This window comes from Eleginops maclovinus, chromosome 3, assembly GCF_036324505.1.
Source record: "Eleginops maclovinus isolate JMC-PN-2008 ecotype Puerto Natales chromosome 3, JC_Emac_rtc_rv5, whole genome shotgun sequence".
NCBI classification, from domain to species: Eukaryota; Metazoa; Chordata; class Actinopteri; order Perciformes; family Eleginopidae; genus Eleginops; species Eleginops maclovinus.
Window position 1 is genome coordinate 13672748 of NC_086351.1, and position 21788 is coordinate 13694535.

At 36.8% G+C, this 21788-nt stretch overlaps 2 protein-coding genes across 5 annotated transcripts in view; both read left to right on the plus strand.

The window, feature by feature from the left end:
- aplp1 (amyloid beta (A4) precursor-like protein 1) overlaps positions 1 to 4509 on the plus strand; it is a 30641-nt gene extending 26132 nt beyond the window's left edge. The window contains exons 13-17 of one of the 2 annotated variants that reach the window (XM_063878823.1): positions 105 to 125; positions 248 to 315; positions 454 to 519; positions 615 to 758; positions 1475 to 4509. In XM_063878823.1, the coding sequence (XP_063734893.1) occupies positions 105 to 125; positions 248 to 315; positions 454 to 519; positions 615 to 758; positions 1475 to 1576 (401 nt within the window). In that variant the 3' untranslated portion in view covers positions 1577 to 4509. The remainder of the gene's footprint in view (positions 1 to 104; positions 126 to 247; positions 316 to 453; positions 520 to 614; positions 759 to 1474) is intronic. The other variant, XM_063878824.1, reaches the window with a different exon arrangement.
- Positions 4510 to 9372: 4863 nt separating this feature from the next.
- On the plus strand, positions 9373 to 18093 carry zbtb32 (zinc finger and BTB domain containing 32). Of its 3 annotated transcripts, none has more exons than XM_063878834.1 (5): positions 9373 to 9451; positions 11877 to 12935; positions 13801 to 13910; positions 15495 to 15662; positions 16824 to 18093. In XM_063878834.1, the coding sequence occupies exons 1-5, from the start codon at positions 9441 to 9443 to the stop codon at positions 17051 to 17053; spliced, it is 1578 nt and encodes a 525-aa protein (XP_063734904.1). In that variant the 5' UTR covers positions 9373 to 9440; the 3' UTR covers positions 17054 to 18093. The 3 variants fall into 3 exon arrangements, with proteins under 3 accessions (XP_063734904.1, XP_063734905.1, XP_063734903.1); XM_063878835.1 differs by lacking the exon at positions 9373 to 9451 and adding an exon at positions 9826 to 9949; XM_063878833.1 differs by lacking the exon at positions 9373 to 9451 and adding an exon at positions 9920 to 9945.
- The last annotated feature ends 3695 nt before the right edge of the window (positions 18094 to 21788 follow it).

The following is a 21788-nucleotide window of genomic DNA, read 5'->3' on the forward strand; positions in this document are numbered from 1 at the left end:
CATAGTCAACATATACAGGTCTGCCTTATTGGTGGGAGTGGCATGGAAACACTTCTCACAGCCTGCTGTTGTTAATGCTATTTTCCTCTTTTTTTTCTCCAAAGAACCGAAGTCTAACAAGAAAGGTGAGTACATATTCAGTGTCATTAAAGCATTATGTTTTTCTGTTTACAATGATTGTAGTGTAAATAATGAATTGTGCTTACAGTTACATGTTTTATACCATTGTGTCTCCTGTCATCCTTAGTGTCTGCAGTAGAAGAATATGATTATACCACATCTGAGAGAGGCCCCACATACGAATATGAGGAAAAGGTAAGAAAAGGATCTGCTGTGATATTAACCCAGCCCAGTTAAATCAACAGTTCTTTAATTAATATAATTGTGCGTTCTGTAATATTGTTATCTTTTTTAATGAGTCCCAATATTTCCCATTATTCCCTGTCATTTTAGATCAACACCTCTGTGGAGCTCAAGCAGGTAGTCAACAAGCCTCCTGAGATCGAGCGAGATGAACTGGTGAGAGTAAAAGCATCATAATGTTCTGATAATAAAACAAAGTGAATTAGAATGGCTCATTTCATGCCTCACTGCACTTTGCTTTCTTTCCAAAGCAACCCGATGCTTTGGAGACGTTTAATCGTGGCGCAATGGTGGGGTTGCTCGTGGTGGCCGTGGCGATCGCCATGGTGATGGTAATCAGCCTGCTGCTGGTGCGCAGGAAGCCATACGGAACAATCAGTCATGGCATCGTAGAGGTACGATCCTAGATAGGCCGAAAGCTCTTAGAGGACCACATCTGTGGTCTTGCACTTTATAGTTTAGCTGTAAATATATAGGTCATTATTTCCTTCAATAGCACTGTCTAAAGCACAACAAATGTTTTTAGATTTATTTCTCACCTTCAAGCTATCATTTGGCTTCTATAAATCACCTTCCAATGTGCGTTAATATGTAAATACCAGTTTGATATTTTGAGAAATATCCATATTCTCTTTCATTGCAAGATTTGGACGTTAATATTAAATCCAAACTCACATTTGTAGCCAGCAGCTGTAGCTTTTTATCTTTTACAAATCTCTGAAAACAGCTAAACTGGTTCTGTTCAAAGGATGATGATCAAAGACGATCCTTTCAGGACCAAACCCATAAATGGAATGTTGCAAATTGTTGTTTGTACACTTATTACGTTTTTTACAGATTAAAGAAATCAGATGCAACATGGTAATTTACAGGTGCAAAAAAGGCCGACTTCCTAACCTGCCGACAGACTTACGCTGGTGGTTTCCCCATGTTTTCAGTCTTTATTTTAAGCTAAGCCGCTATCTCCGGTAACATAACATTTAGTCATCCTAAAAATGACTACTAAATACTTTTAATTGAACAATGTACTAACATCTCAGCTGATGGTGTGTTCCTTGCTTATGAATTTGTCTTTAGTGTGTAATAATTGGAGCTTTTGTGTGTCTCGCAGCAGGTTGACCCCATGCTGACACCAGAAGAACGACAGCTCAACAAAATGCAAAACCATGGCTATGAAAACCCTACCTACAAATTCTTTGAACAGATGAACTGAGGTACTGGGGTTATTAACAAGTCATGCCTGACCACTTGTTTTGTCCCACCCCTCCCCCCACTCTTCCTTACAGTGGTGTCCCAGCTACACACACTCCCTTTGACGGATTTTTGATGCATTGCTAACAAAGTATCTGAACAAGTGCAGGATACGTCCCAAACCCTTTGTAAATGACCAACAACAAGCTATCATCAATACTAGAATGTGAATAATGAGATATGATAGAAACTCACATCACCTATTGTAATCTAACACCCCTCCTCGTTAGAGTTTGAGGAATTCCATTAGCAGTTACACAGCATTTCATAATCCTCAAATACACTCATCTCATAGACAGGAAAACCATCCCAGTGGCATGACTTGACCTACTGCTCCTCACTAGAAACTGAAGTTGAATGGTGCATAATGCTTTATAGTAGGCCTATTTATTTTTAAGTAGTAGTCTCTTATGTTAAAAATGTACCACAGTTAGATATAATGTATCTGTGTGTGAGTGACAGCCTAGTTAAATTATGCTTTAAGTCTAGATTTGAAACTCACTCAGTGATATTGGGGCATTTACTAAGCTAATTGTCAAACTATCCATGAGCTACTTTAACATTGGACAATTCCTGTCATGAACAAACGAAATGAACGTTACATGAGGACTTGGAGGTTTTTACTTTGAATGTGCGAGACATTAAGGCTGTAATTTCAAAACATAAAAGGCCAAAAAGACCACACTAGTCGATACAGAACTATGTGTTGGTGGTACAAAAAAAAGTTGTTTTTTTTTTTTTGCTTTTTCCAACTCTGAGGATCTACCCTTAAACGTATTCTAAATGATTTGGCAAAATATACCAAATATTCCATTTAGATAATTTAGTCAGTGAATTATTTTATTTATTTGTACTGCTGCCTAAAGAACTGTAAAACAGAATAATCAGAAGTCCGTTATTTTAATGAAAGCATGACAACTTGGTGTATGATACTGCTGTATTTATTTGTGTTGTTCTTGTCATTGCTTTTGAGAAGTCGGAAATGTCACCGTACAAAATTGACACTGTAAATAACGTAAGAAATACATACTACTAGATGTAGACATTTCTATGATTAATTTGCATCGATGTAATGGAATATTACATAAAAAAAGTAAATTGTGCTGTTACGAGAAGGAGAATCATATTTCCTAACATGGCTGATTGAAAACGGACTGTTGTAAAAACCAGCACAAGACAACGACAAAGTAACTTCTTTCTGAATGTATTTAAGGTAGACGTTGAGTTTCCATCATATTTTCAGTAATGCATCATTCCCCTAGTAGACCTTTTTAGGAGTAGTGAAGTTTAACACATCCAACAGAAAGACTACATGCCTGATGCCCTTCAACACTTTCTGTAGCTGCCTGATAATTTTCACCTTTAGCGGGTGAGTCACAGAGCAGAGGAACTAAAGCTTGCGTGCTATACATGTACAGAGCAGCGGAGTGTAAAGAGGCCACAGCTATAGTAATGTGAAGTGTCACAGTGTGTGATAAATCCCCAAAAACAACACATTTAGGCATGGTAGAAGAAAAACATGCTGTATGTCTTTAAATCCAGTTTGACTGATTTGGATTCAACAACATTGAATGTTAGTACTTTATAGATGCTATATTTAAGTTACTCTCTTCTTAAATCGCTTTTCACTGAATGACTCATTGTAGTTTGTCATATTTATGATCAACATAGTACCCTGTATAGGTAAGTAAGAAAAGGGACTGCCCCTTTTATCTGGCTGATTGTTAACTGCTTAGTGAGTCAGGTTGAATTTCCTTTAGCCACTTCATTCAGACCAACTTGTTCAAGGAACATTGTGGGATGTTGCTTTTTTTCCCCTTCAGTCTTTAACTGTCCTATAGAAGAGATCATTAATACTAAAATCAGTTTATACACTTTCTGATCAACACTTTTCTTTCAAAACCTGCAAATCTTGTCCATTCAGGGGAAAAGTAGTTTACTTATAGGTTGTTTTTTTGTGTAAAGTTTGCTTTTGAAATAAGCAAGATGAGTTTGACTATCAGAGTAATGGTTTGTTTAGCATTAATCTCTTTGGTCAGGTTAATTGCAAGTTGTGGTTGAGATATGACAGGTGAAGACAAGTCATAGCCCTTGTATAATTTGTACAGCTACGTTAGTGAATGAAAACGTTGTATGTTCACAGTTTAAGTCATTTGATCTTGTAATGATACTACTGAAACAATAGATGAGAATAAGCTTGCCTGTGTTTCCCAAACCACTGAAGGTTTCCTACCAGCATTTAGCAGACTTAGAATGGTGTATACTGTAGTTACTCAAAACACATTTGTATGTACATCCTCTGTCAAACTCTAGACTTCTTTGTTTGTCTGTCCCCTTACTTCCCAACGAAATATAAACAATGTTATTGAGATTTTAATTGCTGCATTATTGCCTTTTACAATGCTGTGTTTTGGATGTAATTATTCTGTATTTTTTATTTCTATGTAATAATCAGTTGGATCATGGGTCATGCTTTTCACCTGTAATGCAAATTTAAAAGCTTGTTTAAGAAAACATTGACAAGTTTATAATGTTCAGAAATGTGAAATATATATAGACATATGACCTCTGCCTAATTGACAAGGAGAGGCACTAAGCACAAGTAGAACCAAATTACTTAATTTGTGTAAAGGTTGCTAAATGTTAGACATTGATCCTGTATCTCTGATTTCAATTATAACGCATTGATTCTTGGGATGTTGATAGCACCATTGAGAGAGCTGTTCTTCATTTTCATTCAGATCTTTAACCAAAGACATGCTCCACAAATCAGCAGACAGATATTCCTATTTGGCAAAATGTTCTCTGTTGTGTAACTGTATTTGCAAGCAATCTGAGAAACTAATAACTGGTCAAGAAAAATGAATAGTGTAATAAAAATGAATGACCCATAAATGTGTATGTGATTATTGAATTACTTCTTCACACTCACATTTTCTCTCTCTAAAAAGTCTGACATGGTCATGTGACAAGGAAACTTATTTCAGTCATACATTTCACAGGCAACATGTAGGTGAGTAAACAGTGATCATCATGTAACCTGTGTAATGAACCACAAGAAAGCACAGTCTAGTGGGGGAAAGACTGTATGACTAACTCATACTGGAAAAAACTGTGCAACTCTCCAAATGAATTCTTAGGAAAAGAAACCTAAAGCACAATTAGAAGATATTTGTTTTGTGTTTAATACAACATAATGCAATTTGTGTCCTGGCTGACTTCCAAAATACATTTACCACAGAGCACAAGGTGTAATGCCAAAAATGATGAAGTTTGCGATTCGAGTCATGATCCTTCATGTGTCATAAATTAATGTAATATAAAACAAATTTGAAAGTAAAACTTTATGCAGGATTATAATCTTAACCAAAATTAGTCTTAGATTTAAGATAAGGTTTTCCCTCTCAGTTCTCAGAATGGAGTTTAAGTTACTCCTTAAGCTACAGTCTCAAACCTGTGGTGAGTCAATTGCAGTTACCTAACAATGTTAGAGAAGCTAGATGTGATGCATTTCACAAAGACTATTTTTCAATGAATTCATTTGTATTTAGTTTGAACTGCCCATATTGTGTACTCTATAAGAGGCGCAAGTATTAAAACATTAGAACTTTAAACAATGTTACTGTAGGGAGTAGAAAGAACAACAACAGAGACATTTAATCACCCATGATAATCTTTAATCATTGTAACATTGGTACTAACAGGGGTGTTTTCCTTAAAACTTATTGTAGTACACTGAGAAATTATTAATCTTATTCCTTTACTTGATGCTGTAATAACTAGCTGTGTTAAAATAACTAATTAGCTGCCTCGAACAGTTCCCAAGCACCAATTCACAGTCTTACAGTCACATGCGTGGGTAGGGAAGGCCACACACTTCCTTCACCCACAACTTCCAAAGAAGCGCTAAGCCTCAGCCCCTAGCCCTGGTTCACTTCTTCCAAACCACAACACTAACGGGTAGTCCTCTTACCCAGATTACTGTGAAAAGGCTCTGTGGCTGTACAGTGACAGTTTGGCCTTGAGGCCCCTAGCGCACATCAGTCATCTTGGTAGTGGTTCCTCTGAAGTCGACTGCTTGCATACCGCTACTGTGGTAATGTAAGACAACTCATATTAACACTGCCTTTATCACATCACAGTGTGACTGTGCATTTTGTTTAGTTCAGGAACACTTTGATTCATTCAAAAAACAACAATATGAAACCCCTCAGTATGCAGACATTACATTGTCCAGGAGGTAGATCAAAGGTTGCTCAGTAAATAAATAAAAGACAAATATCATTTTCATCACATAAGATGTGTGTGGGTTGAAGTACACGCTTTTGCAGAATGCGCACAGACGAGCATTTACTTCATATACCCCACACAGTTAGACACCTCAGTGAGTCACATTGGTGCTGGGTCTGATGGTGATTGTTAAACCGACAGTGAGGGGATAGCAGGTGCTGAAGAGTGTGGTGTGGGGGGACTGACAATCTTGATATTACTGGATGTGAAGCAATTTGCATCAGCTCTGGCTGTCTCCTTCACATTTAGCTAAAGATGACATTTAAGTGTTGGTATGATGCTAATTTCTCTGAGAGGAATCGATGAGATCAGAGTGTCCAGCGGTTAGAGCAATACTTGACAATAACTGTTCACTCAGGCAAACAAATGCACAGTAGTAGTCCCCCCAAATGTCAGGATATACTAAATATATGCCTAAATGCACACAAGGGTTGAATTTTTACAGATTGTAAGTGATGTGTACATTGAAAAAGTATATCCAGTCAAAGATGGATTCTTAACTTAATGATAAATATGAAAAAGGAAACTTCAATGTTGAGAAACGTATGTTAACATCAACCTGTCAAACCTGTGATCACAACTACCACATGGAAAGCACCTTGTGTTTAACGCCATACCCCCCCCTGACAAATTAAAGGGTGGGTTGTGTGTTTAAGTGCTACATATTTGGAATTAATTTCTCAGTAATATAGGACTCATGGTGTGCTCCAAACCTCTCTGGAAACCAGCTATTTTCCTTTACATCGTCTCATAAGGTAACGCACAGAAGACAATCCCATGTCTGTGAAAAGTACTTTGCATCTTCATAGCATGCCAAACTTAACTTAACAACATTACATTACTTTATAATAAGTTGAGTAATATGGAATTTGATGAAGTTATTCAATGAAGGCCGTCTGTTGCCAAGCACATTCACATATCATTTGACGTCATAAATCTAAATGAACTGTAATGACACCTGTACACTGTTCATCTGGTATGCACCTTGATTTCAAAATTTCTAAATTGGAAGATCCAAGGTAAAAGCTACCAGCATTGGCTGTGAAAATAAATGTAAAGAATCCAGCAGCCCATTTTCAAACAGCCAAAACTACGCTGATATGTAAACCAGAACTACAGGCAACAATTGTAACCCGTCGGATAGCATCTAACTGTTCTAACTGTGTTAAGATTTTCTTTATTTTCTCTAAATCAAATGTTGTTGTCCTCAAACACACACCACTCCGTAGTTTCAAAGCAGTGCTGCAGAGCTGAGTCTGACTCCTCACTCCAACTATCAACATACTCTGCATCAATAAGCTTATTGTGTCTATTTTTTATTATTTTTTTGTGACATGCATATACTTCATCTGCATTACTTATAGACTGGTCTAGCAACATTACCTGCACTATTTTTTTTTCTAATTTATCCTACTCTGTTTCATTTTGCACTATTATTAGTATTTATTTTTATTTATGTTTTACTTAATATGTATATATGTTGCATTGTTGGAGGAGCTCCGGACCTAAGATTTTCATTGCCATAACTACACTGTAGCTACTGTGCACATGACAATAAAAACCCTTGAACCTTTGAACCTTGAAAACTACACTTAAATGACTAATGTCTTCCTTCTCACCAATGATCCTGGCCAACCTGAGCCTAGCCTGTGTTTAGATGAACCTTAACCAGCATTTAAGGTAAACTCAAACTTCTTGAACTGTCTCATTTAAGGTAAACTCAAACTTCTTGAACTGTCTCAAAACTCCTAACTATCCATGGATGGATTTTTTTATTTGGTTCCATTAGTAATTGTAATGTTTTCTCCCTTAAACAGGAACTTAAGATTTTAGTTGATTTGTTACTTTTGGTGTACCGCAACGCTTTGTTTCACACCCGCCACTATTTTAATTGGTTAATTTGGAATTTTATTTTCAAAGCTGTGCAGATGACACTTAACCCTGCCTGAATGATTTCATATGTAAAATGTAAGCAGACAGAAAAAACTAATCTGAAACAAAGAGACAATTCCTTATACGATACAAATCATGATAATCAAGTAATTATTGATTATGTTTACTGTCTTTATTCAAAATTCATATAACGTAATCCATTTTGAGGAAGAACATTAGGTTTTGACCACAAACACCACTCTATCTTGCATTTACTGCATCTCAATTCATACCAGATGTGACTTCAAAGGGCTTTTGCCATGTTATATTACATGGGCTTGCATCAGAAATATGTCCATCTGCTCCCCAATTGCAACATACCATCAACAATCTATCCCCAAAAGTTGAAAAAAACACAGTGAAGAGTACTTTTGGCCAACGGTGTGTGTTACTTAGTTTAAGTTGTTAACATGTTGTATGTATAATTGAACCACTGTTCCATACTGGTTTAACCTTTTGGCCACTCTTGATAGAAGAACTTCTATACAAAATGCACTACTTTAATTACTATATCCCACAACTCAGGCAACATTCACTCTTTTTCAGCTCTGTTTTGGTCTCCACCCAAACCTGAATTAAATATGTGGCTCTTTAGGTGCTCAATTCATGTTTATATACATTATGTTCACCAGTTACATGTAACATTTTTCTGAATTATACAATACATTTATGTATATGATATGAATATCGACATATATTAAATATTAAGGTCTAATATTAAGGTCCATGATTGCATTTCAAATTTGGAAAATAAGGGGAAACTAGTAAAACTACATTAAATTGTGAAACGATATACAGTATTCGAGAAATATGTACTCTTGACTGCGTGATTGTTAATTAGTGTTTATTAATCATGGTCAAATGAGGCTTTAAAAAAGGCACACAAAGGAGTAATAATGTACTAAACCATCAAGGTCTGCTTAACTGACCAGCTCTACAGTTGACCTATTTACACATGTTTTTACACAAACATAGAGGATCACCACATCGAAAGGCCACAGAAGATATTTCTATTTCAAAAGTGCAGGTTTCAGTGGCCTAGCCCTGCATACCAGTAATAGCGGGCTTTTATCTGTTGTTTGTATGTTTCCTGTCACAGATCAAGGTCTTTGAAGTGGTGTTTGTCTCAGCACAGAAGATCCTATTAATGAATTGACCAGAAAGTGATGCTGGAGGGGAGGAAATCATGTACTGTACAGCAGTACGCAAAGATAACTCTAACTGCTGTCCTTGTTTCTTTATCACACAACCTTTTGGTTAAAAGAAAACCTGCCTCAGTTCTTAAAAGTTATTTCCTTTATATTTTCACTTTTGTTTAATGTGTGGGTTACCCTGTAAAACAAATACATAATAAATAGAAAACTGCATCTAATTCAAGCAAAATAAACAATACGAAATAATGAGTCACCAACATTTACAAGCAAAAATTCATTTTAGCAACATAATCAATGCACCAATAAGGTTGAGATATCATCTGAAGAGGAGGGACTATAACGTTAAAGGAGGAAACCAACCTTTCCCTCACCAAAACCGGTACCCAGACAGACATGACACTTCAACGTCATGATGCGAGGTAGCTCACTATTCTCCAGGGAGAATATTCAATGAATACCGGGTAAGTGTCTCACTCACACTGCTTGCTGCTTTTGAAGTATTCGGTGCTTTAAACCACAACAAGAAACACTTTCACACTGCTCATCTTTGGTCTACTTAGCTGTTTTTCAAGATCTACTGTAAATACAACTTGTGTGACGCTTTTGAAATGCTGTTGAGGCTTTAAGTCAGTTTTCTCCCTTGTGACTTTACTCCTTTACATGCGAGCTGTGGAGAGGCTAGCTGTAAGTTCATGTCCTGTCAAAGGATGTGTAGATCTGACATATGCATGCAAGGTTTTCCCCTCTGTAAGCATTGAGATAGTGTGACAGCAGGGAGCTCAAAGACCAGTTAACTATGTCACAACTCTGCATAGTGCAATATAGATTTGAAAAGCAGCAGGGGGAATTTTGTTATTGCACAAGCAGGTTTGTTACAGAATCGAAGACAATATATAACAGACATGGACATTGTTTACAAGAAGGAAAGAATGAAGGACACCACTTTATTTCGAGAGTATGTGAGTAGATATTTAAAAGTACAATCTAACAAAACGTTTAAATTAAAGTTAATGGAATAGCAGTCTTCTCCACTGAAAGACAAGCATTTCGGAGCGGCCTCTAAAAATGACAAGAGAAAATCCCAGAGGATAAAAGGTTTTTATATTACAACACATGGCACTCCTTTGAAGTTCCTGAAAAATGTCCTTTAACATAACATAACGTTAACTGAAATTGCTTTGAAGTTACATTGAATATCTTAAACATCATAAATACAAATATCCTAACACTGCTGCTTCTATGACCACTAACAGCAGTGTACGAAATGATTTAATAATAAATTGTTCACAAAATTATTATACAATATTCATTTGAATAATAAACAACAATAATCTTTATGTATTTTATATTATTATTACTGTTTTAATTATTATTATTATTATTATTAGTATCATTATGTGAAAGGAACATTACATGAATTCATGACTGTCAAAAAACCAATTGGACAGAAAACATTTTTAACCAGGCATTCAAATATAAGATATGTTGCAGTTGTATGGTATATATATATATATATATAAATACATATATATGCAATATAAAATGCAATAATAGAACATTTTGATCAGCAGAGCAGGACTTTTGGCAGCCGTTAATTAACACCGCTTTATATTCGTATACGCAGGCAATACTGTAGGGTTCACTGAGCTGATGCGTGTTTACATTGCATATAATTACCCTACTTGGTCTCAAAACTGTGCCCTCCAAATTACACGTTGTGTAACTTCAATTATCTTTATATAAAATTAATAAAAACATTAAGCTTGCTAGCTGAGCCTTATCAAATTCAGTTGATCTAAGTTACTTTCTACTCCTGATACTGGAGCTGCTCCACTGTAACTTTTACTCTCTGCACATATTTTGTTTTGTTTTAAAAATATGCAAAATAAGTTTTAAAATATTTTTAAATCACTGCTTTTTGCACAACATTTTCCAATAAGTTGTACAATTAGTTGGTTAATTAAAAGCAGTGCAGTGAATTTTGTAGAGGGTGCAAAAAGTCATCCACACTTAAAACATTTCCAGTAACGATGAGACAAATGTCATTGCGTTTTACATCTACTTTCCATTTACAGTCACCATCAGAGGACAGAATCGGGTTGCTATTGTGCAAAAAAAAATCCACACTGTAATAGCTCATAGTACATGTGAACTCTGCTGCAAAAACCGACCACACACTGTATTATCATAAAGGTTTATTATAGACTTCAGAAGGAGATGATGTGAAGACGACTACTTCACAGACATCCGGTAGTTTCGATGCACGGCTGCAGCGTTTTTCATGAATTTATTAGGAGTTTTAGGTGTGAAATTCCAAATACTTTTGATACATAAATGCATATTTACATATTCTTCCCCTACACTTGAATTTGATGTTTATCATTTTAAAATACTGTCATCTTTTAAAATACAGTCAACCTAATACAGTTATTGTTGTTGACTCTCATGTTTACCCGTGTGTACAGTCATTAGTCATGGTTTCATACACTGTTCGGGCTTTGTGGCTTTAGAGTGCATATGTGAGCAATGAATATCAAAGCTTTGACAAAACAAAGCACATTTCAATCTTCAAACAGACGTTCAGACTTAATATTATACACAAGAAAGCTTTTACAGAGTATTTGAGAATGAAAATGTATAATAACAACTCACTGTTACAAAAAAAAAAATGAAATCTCATCTGGTACATTCTGCCGCATCAACTCTCACTACAGGTAATGCTGTCTGGAAAGGATGGAAAGAACTGTGGAAACCACAGATTAACACATTATCTGTGAAGCCAATCCCTGCTGTTCATATACAAATTTGAATTTCTAGAAATGTGAGCATGGGTGCATTCTGATGGGATCCCTCTGATCGTTTGTTCTTTTGACTTTCTTTTCTCAGACATTTTATAATACTTCTACAGACTTCAGAAATGATCCGAATCAACAACACCCAATACTTCAACTTCCTGCAGGATGCAGATACCTTACGTCGCTCAGGATCCCTCTGTGACGCTATCATCTCGGTAAAGAGTCAAATTTTTAAGGCTCATCGGCTAGTACTAGCTTGTGCTAGCAGAAGACTAGCGCAGCAGCTAGCCCAGGCAGACACAGACAGCCCAGTCCACTTCACTCTTGAGTATTTCTCACCCCGCACCTTCCAGCAAGTTCTGGACTTCACCTACACACAGACTCTGGAGGTGACTGAAGGTGACCTGCATTTACTGCTTAGAGCTGCTCAGCTCTTGGAGATGCAGCTGCTGGAGGACCAGTGCCTGAAGCAGCTGGGGAAACTCAACTACAGAGAAGTGGAGGCTGAAAGAAGAGAAATCCCATCTTTAAAAGAGGAAGAACAAGATATAACTGCAGAGAAGAACAGCCAAAAGCAATCAAGTCCAGTTCAGGAGGAGAAACTCCAAGAGACTTCTTCCCCAGTGGAGGAGGCAAACGATTGCATTGTCATGGAGAACCTCTCACCCTGTGATCCTGCTAAGAACCCCAAAAGTCTGCCACCACAAAGGAAGAAGCTCAAACGCCCCCCCGTGTTAGAAACATCCCTTAACAGAGATCGTGTTAACAACAGGCCTGCCAGTAACAGCTCCACCATCTCCTCTCCATGGACATTTCCAACAAACATGTGGAGCTCTGTGAGCAACCTGAGGCGGATAGCAGGGAACTATTCAAGCTTAATTGCAGCTCACCCTCTTCGGTCCCAGAGCCCATCCTCCGTTGCATACCCATTCCCCCTCTCCACCCCCCACATGTTCCCCCTACTCGGAACTCATTTTCAAAACCCTGTTCACAGCTCTGTAATGAGCTACTCAAGCTTTCATCCAAGTTATACACAAAACCTTTACGCCCGATCTACAGGGGTGGGGAGCTTAACCAAGCAAGGCCTCTTGAAAAAAAAAAAGAACAGCCAGAGAGCGTTTACTGGGACCAGTCACACTGGTGAGCGGAGGTAAGTCAGCTCGAGTTTTGGAAAATTCAGTTTTTTATTTTCAGTCATTGTCTCCCTATTATTCCTCTCATTGAAAACCCCTAATTTGCTCAATTGTTCCTTTGCGATAGCTGCTGTACCTGACTCACTGCAGTCGTGTGTGTTCCATCCTGCACTTTCCAACTACAGCAGTTTCACCAGTTAACCCTTAACTGCCAGTGCTAATAATTAAATGTATTTTTTTTTGTACAATTCATGATCACTTTTTCAGACTAATCACAGCGGGAACTTTGTTCTAATTCTCAATGAATTATTTCCTGCCACAGTTGTGATACTAGAGATACTAGTGTGAAAACCACTTTTGTTTTGGGGTGATTTACTACCTTTTTCAAGTCTATGCATTTTGCACAGTGTTCCACATAGTGTAACTAAACAGCATGTGAAGGGGAGCCCCCTATAGGTTTCCCCTCCTTTGCTGAATTCAAGATTTTCCACCCACTGAAAAACAGTTTCAGTGCTTTGAATGGCCTCGTCTCTATTCAAATAATTTGTTCACAACATTCATATGTCTTTTTTTTTCGGTAAAAATAGCTATTCTTCATTGCCTCTTCATTATCTTGTTCCTTCTACTCTCAAATTATATCAAAGTTAAATGAGCTTTTACCCAGCATGAGCACTATAAATATCTTGTGGTTGAGGATGAAGAGGAAAAGGAAGGAAAGGGGGTTAAAGGATGTAACCTGTTATAATACATGTAAAATATCAGCAGACTGACCATTTTTTTTAATGGCTTTTACTCAGTGAATATATCTTGCATTTTTTAAATTATTGTTAAAAAGAAACAACTTTTTTGCAATTGTTATATCAGAAAATGTATTTTCCACAGTTACCATGAGGTACCCAAAGCCAGCAGAGAGAGGGTTAAAGACTGCCAACGCTGCAGTACCAACCTCCATGATAATCCAACGCAGCGGGAGCCAGCCCCCACACCAACGGGTAAAGATACAAGCTTTTTTTAACAAAAAACCTTTTTCTTCTCAGGGATAACAACACGTTGATCATACCAGTATTACTACTCAGTATGATCAAGGCTGTAATAGGGCTTATCCTGTGTAGAGCTTATCAATTTAACCAATTGTAAGACCGTTCTTGTCGTGACCCTTAACCTTGGCAGACTCCAGATACTAGCTACGCAATGGAAAGTGATAAAGAGAGTTGTGGTTTCGAAAGCATGGTGCAGCAGGAGCAGGAGTGTGGTTACTAGATACAGCTAGATATGCAGTACAGTATGCACTGCAATGCAACGGTGGTTTGTGTTATACCAAACAAAAATTATATATTTTGATTAACTATAATTAAGTAAAACATGAACAGTATTCACTTTAATACCACTAAAGAATGTGTTAAACCAACAGTTTCTCTTTGTGCGTGCAGGGAAATGCATATGAGAGTAGGAACGTTTATGTTGTACAATTAAGCCGATCGATATGTTTTCTGTGCTGGAACATTAAGTTCCTATTTAAGAGATTAGTTGTGATAAAAATGTGTTTTGTACCTACTCCAATTAAACAGTGTGATAATAGAAATTCTACCTAAGCTATGATTGAAAATATATTAAATACAAAATTATTATTTTTTAAACAGAACGGCAAAAAGTACAAGTAAAATAATTGTAGTACCTGCATTTAGTGTGGCTATGTTTCACAGTAATTTGTTTTCCCCTAAAATGTAGAGCTGTATGTTAATAAGGCAATATAAAAAGTGTGATTTTTATAAGGTGTTAGGTCTTTGAAAGTGACAACTGAAGAGAAATATTGGACAGGAAGCATTCTAATGATAACACGTCTCAGTACGTTGTGTTTAGAGTGGTGTTCAATTGTTGTGGTTTATTCTACGTCTACTACAGTACACCCCCTTCATATTTCAGCATCCTGTCTGAAGTAGGAGGCCCAGTTTTGTTCCCTTGTTTTACCAAAAAATCACACCTTTATCTTTTTAATAGACCCCCTTACACGGCAGGTGATACATGTGTGAAGAGTGACAGGAAAGTAAGTGTGTATAAACTGCAATGTCTTGCAACAGGATGCTGACCAAAGATAGACTTGTGCCTATGAAAGGTGATTACAACTATGTGAATCTAACGAACGTATTATTCCAAAACATATGCAAGAAACTTTTTTATGAATTGGTGTTGTGATAATTGTTATCATGTCAAGGAATGTGCAAAGTAAAATCCTAAATGTGACTTCAGTGTCCAATAATCTGCTGATTATTTATTTAGATTTTTCAAGAAATGATTTGGTCTAGAAAATGGAAGCAAATTGTGGGGGGAAAATGCAGAGCCCATGGTGATCATAACATTTATTTTTTCACAAAACAAAAACTCAAATCAAAAACACAGATATTACATTTGAAATTATATAAAAGAGGAAACTCACCGAGTTCCATGTCATAATCTTGGATACTTTTACAGGACAGTTTGTGTGTTTCTTATTGACTTTTTCCATGAACAGTCGGGCCTCACTGCCTACCGCAATGTTCAAAGCGTGACCTGTTTAATTCATCATGTTGTTTTCACAGGTGAGGCCTTTGCAGGATGTCATGTCTTTAGAAGAGGAGATTTGGTGCAGCATGAACCACATTCCCATCAACAAGAACACAAAGGAGAAAAACCCTACCAGTGCCAACACTGCCCAAAGAAGTTTAGTCTGAAACATCAACTGGACACACACCATAGAGTTCACACCGGTAATCACACTGCTTAATCCGCAGTGCAAGATTATTAATAATGATAATGATAATGATATGATAATGATAATAATAATAATAATATAATAATAATAATAATAATAATAATAATAATAATACAAATAATACCTTAGCCAAAATGACTGTAAACTGTGAAATACATGTATAACTTTAAACTGAAAACTACCTGTAGGATTGCTTATAGTGTCAAAACAGATCAGAGAGAAGTTTAAACTTTAGTTTTAGCCTAAAAGACCATTCCAGCCATTTTCAAAAAGATAGACAGTTTGCTTCAAACCATTACTGGTTATCATCTTCTAAGGGAAACTGCTGTTTTTTTTCAGGTTTTTGAGCCACTTAATGGCTGGAGATTGCTTCCACTCATTCAAAGACAATGAACACACCTCACAGGAACTTGACACTTACAGACCTGAAACTCATCATGTCAGCTTTAACTGCTTTTAAAGCCATTATGATTATTTCTGTGGTTGGATGTGATTCGAAGTTTGCCCTTGCAACAATCTTTACGATGATCTTGCTGTAAATTGTAAAAATTGTTAATTGTTTTAAACATGCTGGACCACAGGCGGCTTAATGTACACCTACAAAATGTACGCCTTTTATTCAAGAGAAGATATATAAAGACAATTAGACATCATCTAATCCTGAAAGATTGTATTAGGGGAACTTGGTTGTCCATTTTAAATATTTTTTGTTCTAAAACTATAAGATGCAACCATACATTTAAACTGTCAGTCTCTTTAAAAGCTACTGTTTTCAAAGATTCTCTGTTGAGCCTTAATGTTGTTTTATAGTTGATAAGTATTTTAGTTTTTTTATAACTACATACAGTGATGGATTAAGGGTGAATACATGCAGTGGTGCATTACCAAGTTAATGGATATCTGAAGGATTTGTTAAAAACTTACCCAATTTAATTGATTTTGCTATTTAAAAAGCAACTGTAAAAAAAAAATATATATATATATATATATACATTTAAATGCATTCAAGGGATATACAACATATTAAATCAATAAATGGTAGAAACTGGCAACAAATACAATGTTATAGTCTAAAGTTACCCCTCCTATGAGCTTCTTTTTTCCCATATTCCTTCCTTTGCCCCGCTCACCTCACCTCTCCTCTATCTACTTTAAGGAGAGAAACCCTTCGAGTGTCGTCTCTGTAGTCAACGCTCACGGGACTACTCAGCCATGATCAAGCACCTGCGGACTCACGGTGGGGCCACACCCTACCAGTGCACAGTGTGTCTGGAGTTCTGCAATAGCCTGGTCTCCATGCAAAGACACATCAAGAGCCACGCAGTGCAGGACTTCCCTCCTAACTGGAGCATCAACAGCACATACCTGTACATCTCACACATCTGAGCCTCACAACACAAACACTTCTTCAGCACTTCTTTTTAGTTCTCATTAGTGTAGCTTAAGGTTTTGCCTCTAATGTGTTATCATTACTTTTTAATAAAAGCTAAGCAGTTGTTAGTTTTGAAAACAACCTTTGACAACACTTATCACTGTTATAAAGTTAACAATACACGAGAGGCACACACAGGGGCTCTCCCAGGTGTTGCAATAACTTCTGTACAAAGTGAAACTGCCCTGTATTGACATTCATGATCATATGACAAAGAGATGCTGCACTAATTTCCAATAACACGTCTGCAAAGGTACTGAAAGTGTTTACCATGTTACATTAGGTCATGGATGTGCATTAAAGTCACATCAACAGCTCGTCCTCCCCAAATGACGCAGGCACCTTCCTTCTTACTTTCATAATTATTGGGCTGCTTGTGTTAACTTTTGGAAGTATGTTGACCTAGGTTTATAGCTCCCTCATGAGGGCAACCACTGTAACAAATGTGATTGTTTTCTGTAGCACTGCTCACAAAGGAATCAGCATGTCAAAATGGGGAAGTGGCTGAGGTATTGTGTATGCAGCTGGATAAAATTCACGTTTCCTTAAATGATGGAACATTTTAGCAGATGTGTTGACAGATTTAAATCAAATACCTATATTGCATTACCCCTTCAATTAAAATGTATCTCTGTGAGAAACAAAAGTCCAGCATTTAAAAAAAAAAAATGTAATTTTCAGTAACTAATGTGGGTTGCTGGCAACAATATACTGCGTGGAAACTACCTACCATACATTTTGACAAACATTACACACGTCATGTGACTGAAGATGTTCCAGAAGTCCTCTTAGCATATTTATGCATGCAGTATGAAACCATTCACATGTCTTTCAGAAGAGCCACTGAAAGCTATTAGTTTATTTGTACAGTATTATTTTAATGTGAGTGGGGTAGAAAATAAAGAAATGCTTGACTTGATTTTCATTTAAAGGCTTCAATGGATCAATATACCATGTTTTAAACTATGCTTCAAATAAACAACTTTAACAGCCGTATTGGCAATCCTTTGTTTTGGTAATAGAATTTATCTAGATGAAAATGTTAATTATTTGCAATACAATTTAATCTTTTCTTAGACATTCAAATATTCTTTAAATATTGTCAACTTGTTTTATATACTCCTTACAATCTCCTAACCTGGCCAACTACAATTTGGCCTGTAAGGAATTTCTATCAGGCTTTAAGTGTTGCTAGAAAATAATACACTTGTTCATATGAAACAAGATTAAAAGATATAAACTGAAGTATCCATAAAATAAAATAGTCAACGATTGGTCAGACACAAAGTACAATAAATAGTATTTTCAAAGCACAGAAAAAATAATTAAAACATGTATTTTGATAGACGCTTTGAAGACCTCATTGATAAAACAATACTTAAACCATGAAATAAATAACCCACACATGTTAATTAAGCATACTTAGGTGAAACTGAACTTTAACTGGTGCGCCTGCCTGGCAGCCATACCTGGTGATGTGGAGCTGACGCAGGTCTTTTCTGAATCAGCATTTCTCAGGGTTAAGAAAGGGTCTAAAGCTGAGCTGTGAGGGTCACCATAAGAGGTACAGAAAGGGGAAAAACCAAAAATCAGATGAAATAGGAAGATTATTTTAAATATATAATCTTACAAGCAGTACATGGTTGGCAGGTACAGCTCCTGTTTGACAGACTCAGTTCAGATAGCAGAGTAAAACACTGGGTCAAAGTTCTTTAAAATCCAGAGTAAAATGGAAATGGCAACTAAGATGAACTGGCAAAGGAAGAAGAAGAAATAGGAAGCAAGTGGGGTGATGCAGGGGGAGGGAAGTCCAAGCAGAGCAGGTGAGGGAAGTGAAAGCAGGTGTGGCTGTCAAAAAATAAATATATATATTATATATATAATATATATAAATAAATATAAGATACATTTTAAAATGTAGAAATAATACGAACTCATTAACAAAAATGATTTGCAAGCAAGCAAGGATTCTCTCAAATTCTTTAGTATTGCAGGTGGTCCCAGGCCAGAAAGACAGTGCTGAACCCTATTAGGGTTCTTTATAAACAAGACTCAAAAGTTATTGATAAGACGAACTACCTTCCCACAATCTGCTTTTTTCATTTACGGCCATCAAGCATTGGAATATGCTTCCAGATGAGCTTAAAATGAGCGTACTCTGTTTACCCTGCCAAGATTAATCTGACTGTAGTTTTAGTTTCTAGTTCTAATAGATTGTAAACATATATTTGTCCTGTACACTATGATCTGTACTTTGATCTGTTTTAAAATTGTTTGTGTGATAAAGATATACAATGTTTTCAGTGTTTGTTGATGGTTACTTGTGTTCCTGCCCAGGGACAGTAGCTTGAAATGATCTATTAGCTAAAACTTGGCATAGATCCTCTTTTATCTTTTTGGGATGAATGTGTTTTAATGCATGGTCCTTGTTATAAAAAGACAAAATAATAATAAAAAGCCGGGGATAGGAAATTAATAATGTGGCTGTGGCGGAAACTTCTGAAGCAATGGAGACGAAACTCAGAGAGACACGGGGAGAGCTGGAACTTTGATGGCAAATACTGAAGCTTTATTAAGTTAACGACTGGAGAACCGACAAGACATTTGCTGCAGCCAGGAGTTGACAGAGCGGTTGCCCGACCAATTCTGAAGATCTCTAATACAATATGAGGGTTTAACCAGTTCGGAATCAACATTCTACAGTCACCACACTAAACAAATATGGACCCTACGTCTAACTACGTCTCATCTAGGTCAATAGAATATGTGTATAAGAGCACCTGGTGCCAGATAAACTGGCGCCCAGCTGTCCCAAAACAATAAAACCAATCTTGGGTCCGCATGAGCTCGTACCCAGTATGGGAACAACAAGGCTAAGGAAGCCCAGGCTGCTCTTCCTTAATGAAGATAACAGCACCTCCAAGGCCGAAAAACTATGCCATGGCAATACAGACAGAGGAAGGAGAAAATGATGATCCAGGTCAAAGGTTAAACACCTAAGCAAAATATTCAATATTCCCTAACAGTGGCTAAAGAAGAGGAACATAGGGAAGAAACTGTGACGTATCTTTGTTAAATCAGCATAAAAAACAAAAACATTCTCTTCCAATGGGACTGTATATCTGTCAGACTTTTTCTAGGCTGTAAAAGTCAAGAATGAGTCATACACAGCAACCTGTCTAAAACGATGATATATTGTTTTCATTGTTGTTCTCCTGCATGCATCATAACATGCTCTGCAAGGGTGGTTGTACAGTACGGCTGAAAAGTGAAAAGTATGTGTTTTGATTCGCAGTGGAAAAACATAAAGGTCATATGGGTCAGCCTGACTCATGCACTTCTCAGATCTATCAATAACAAAACAGGATAAAGGAAAAACTGTCAACTTTCCCTATCACGGTTACCACAATGAGCAATGCAATGATAGCAACAATAAATCCTTGGCAATACTGACTTTACTGGAAGAAAAATGTTGTGCAAAGTCTCTTTCAAAATGAATGTGTGAATTATCACGTTTGAGCATCATATGGAAGAGTTGGCAAATGATTGAATGTAAACCAATTGTTTTTATAAATCTAATCTAATACATTTGCATATTCCAATTGTTGTTTTCAGCCACATCTTTTTTTGAGACGTCTGCATCAAGCCAAACCAGTGTGGATGGTTTAAAAGGCCCTTGTGGCTTTAAAATGGTTCTTCAGCAGACTTTTAAGGTTACAGTTTTAGAAAAAACGAGAAATAAAAAGTCCCTGGTAATTGGAAATGAATGCTATGCAAAAAAAATGATGCTGTTCGAAAGGCAATACAAATACCACAAATGCAATTAGTGGAATGGAAGCAGAAATACATAAACTGGTTTGTTGCTATAAACTACGGAAGCCGAGAACGTTCATGTATTTTAGTGTTTTTTATGCACTGTTATCTCGTGATAACGACTTATTATCTCGTTATCTCGATATAACAAAGATTGTTTTCTCGTGATATTGAATTAATTAATTTTGTTATCTCAACACAACAAAGGATCGTTTTCTCGTGATAACGAATTAATTTATAATATGTTCGACCTGATTTCAACCAACAAGAGCTGCCACAAACGGCTTCCGTAGCCACTGGCTGTAGGTGTAGCCTACCGGTGAATTACACTTTGTTAGTTTAATCCTGATGTGTTGATCAGTAATGTGATCTGCCATTTTCACCTCCCTGGGACACACCTGGTGTTGTGTCTCGTCAAAAATGTTAGTAGTGTCAAGTTTCTTGATTGTGTCATCATGCCCCAGGTCTATGGTTGGTCATGTTTTATGTTTTGTTAAGTCATTTTTGTCTTGTCTCCCACTTCCTGCTTTATTTTGGTACTCACCTTCTGTGTCTCGTTCCAGGTCTCTTGACTCCCTGTCACTGCCCTCGTCAGCGTCAGCCCCGCCCCTGATTGTTTCCACCTGTTCCCTGTTACCTCATGTTTAAATAGTCCTGTCTCCCCCTGTCTTGTGCCAATTCGTCTTGTCCTGTCTGTGGGTCAGTAACCAGCGTACCAGCATTTTGTTTATTAATCCTCCATGTGAGCGTCTTGAGTTCTTGTTTTTATTGTGCATTTTTGGAAATAAAGTATTTTTTAATACTTTAACTCTGTCTCCTAGGGTCGTGCATTTGAGTCCTACTGCATTGTGTGTAAAGTTCGTGACACCTGGACCA

Bases quoted from the DNA above. Each gene is read 5' to 3' on its own strand.
- zbtb32 (XM_063878833.1), top strand. From the start codon at position 9,920: ATGAAGGACACCACTTTATTTCGAGA. The intron at 12,936-13,800 runs GTAAGTCAGCTC...TATTTTCCACAG, and splicing joins AGTCACACTGGTGAGCGGAG to TTACCATGAGGTACCCAAAG. The intron at 15,663-16,823 runs GTAATCACACTG...ATCTACTTTAAG, and splicing joins ACACCATAGAGTTCACACCG to GAGAGAAACCCTTCGAGTGT.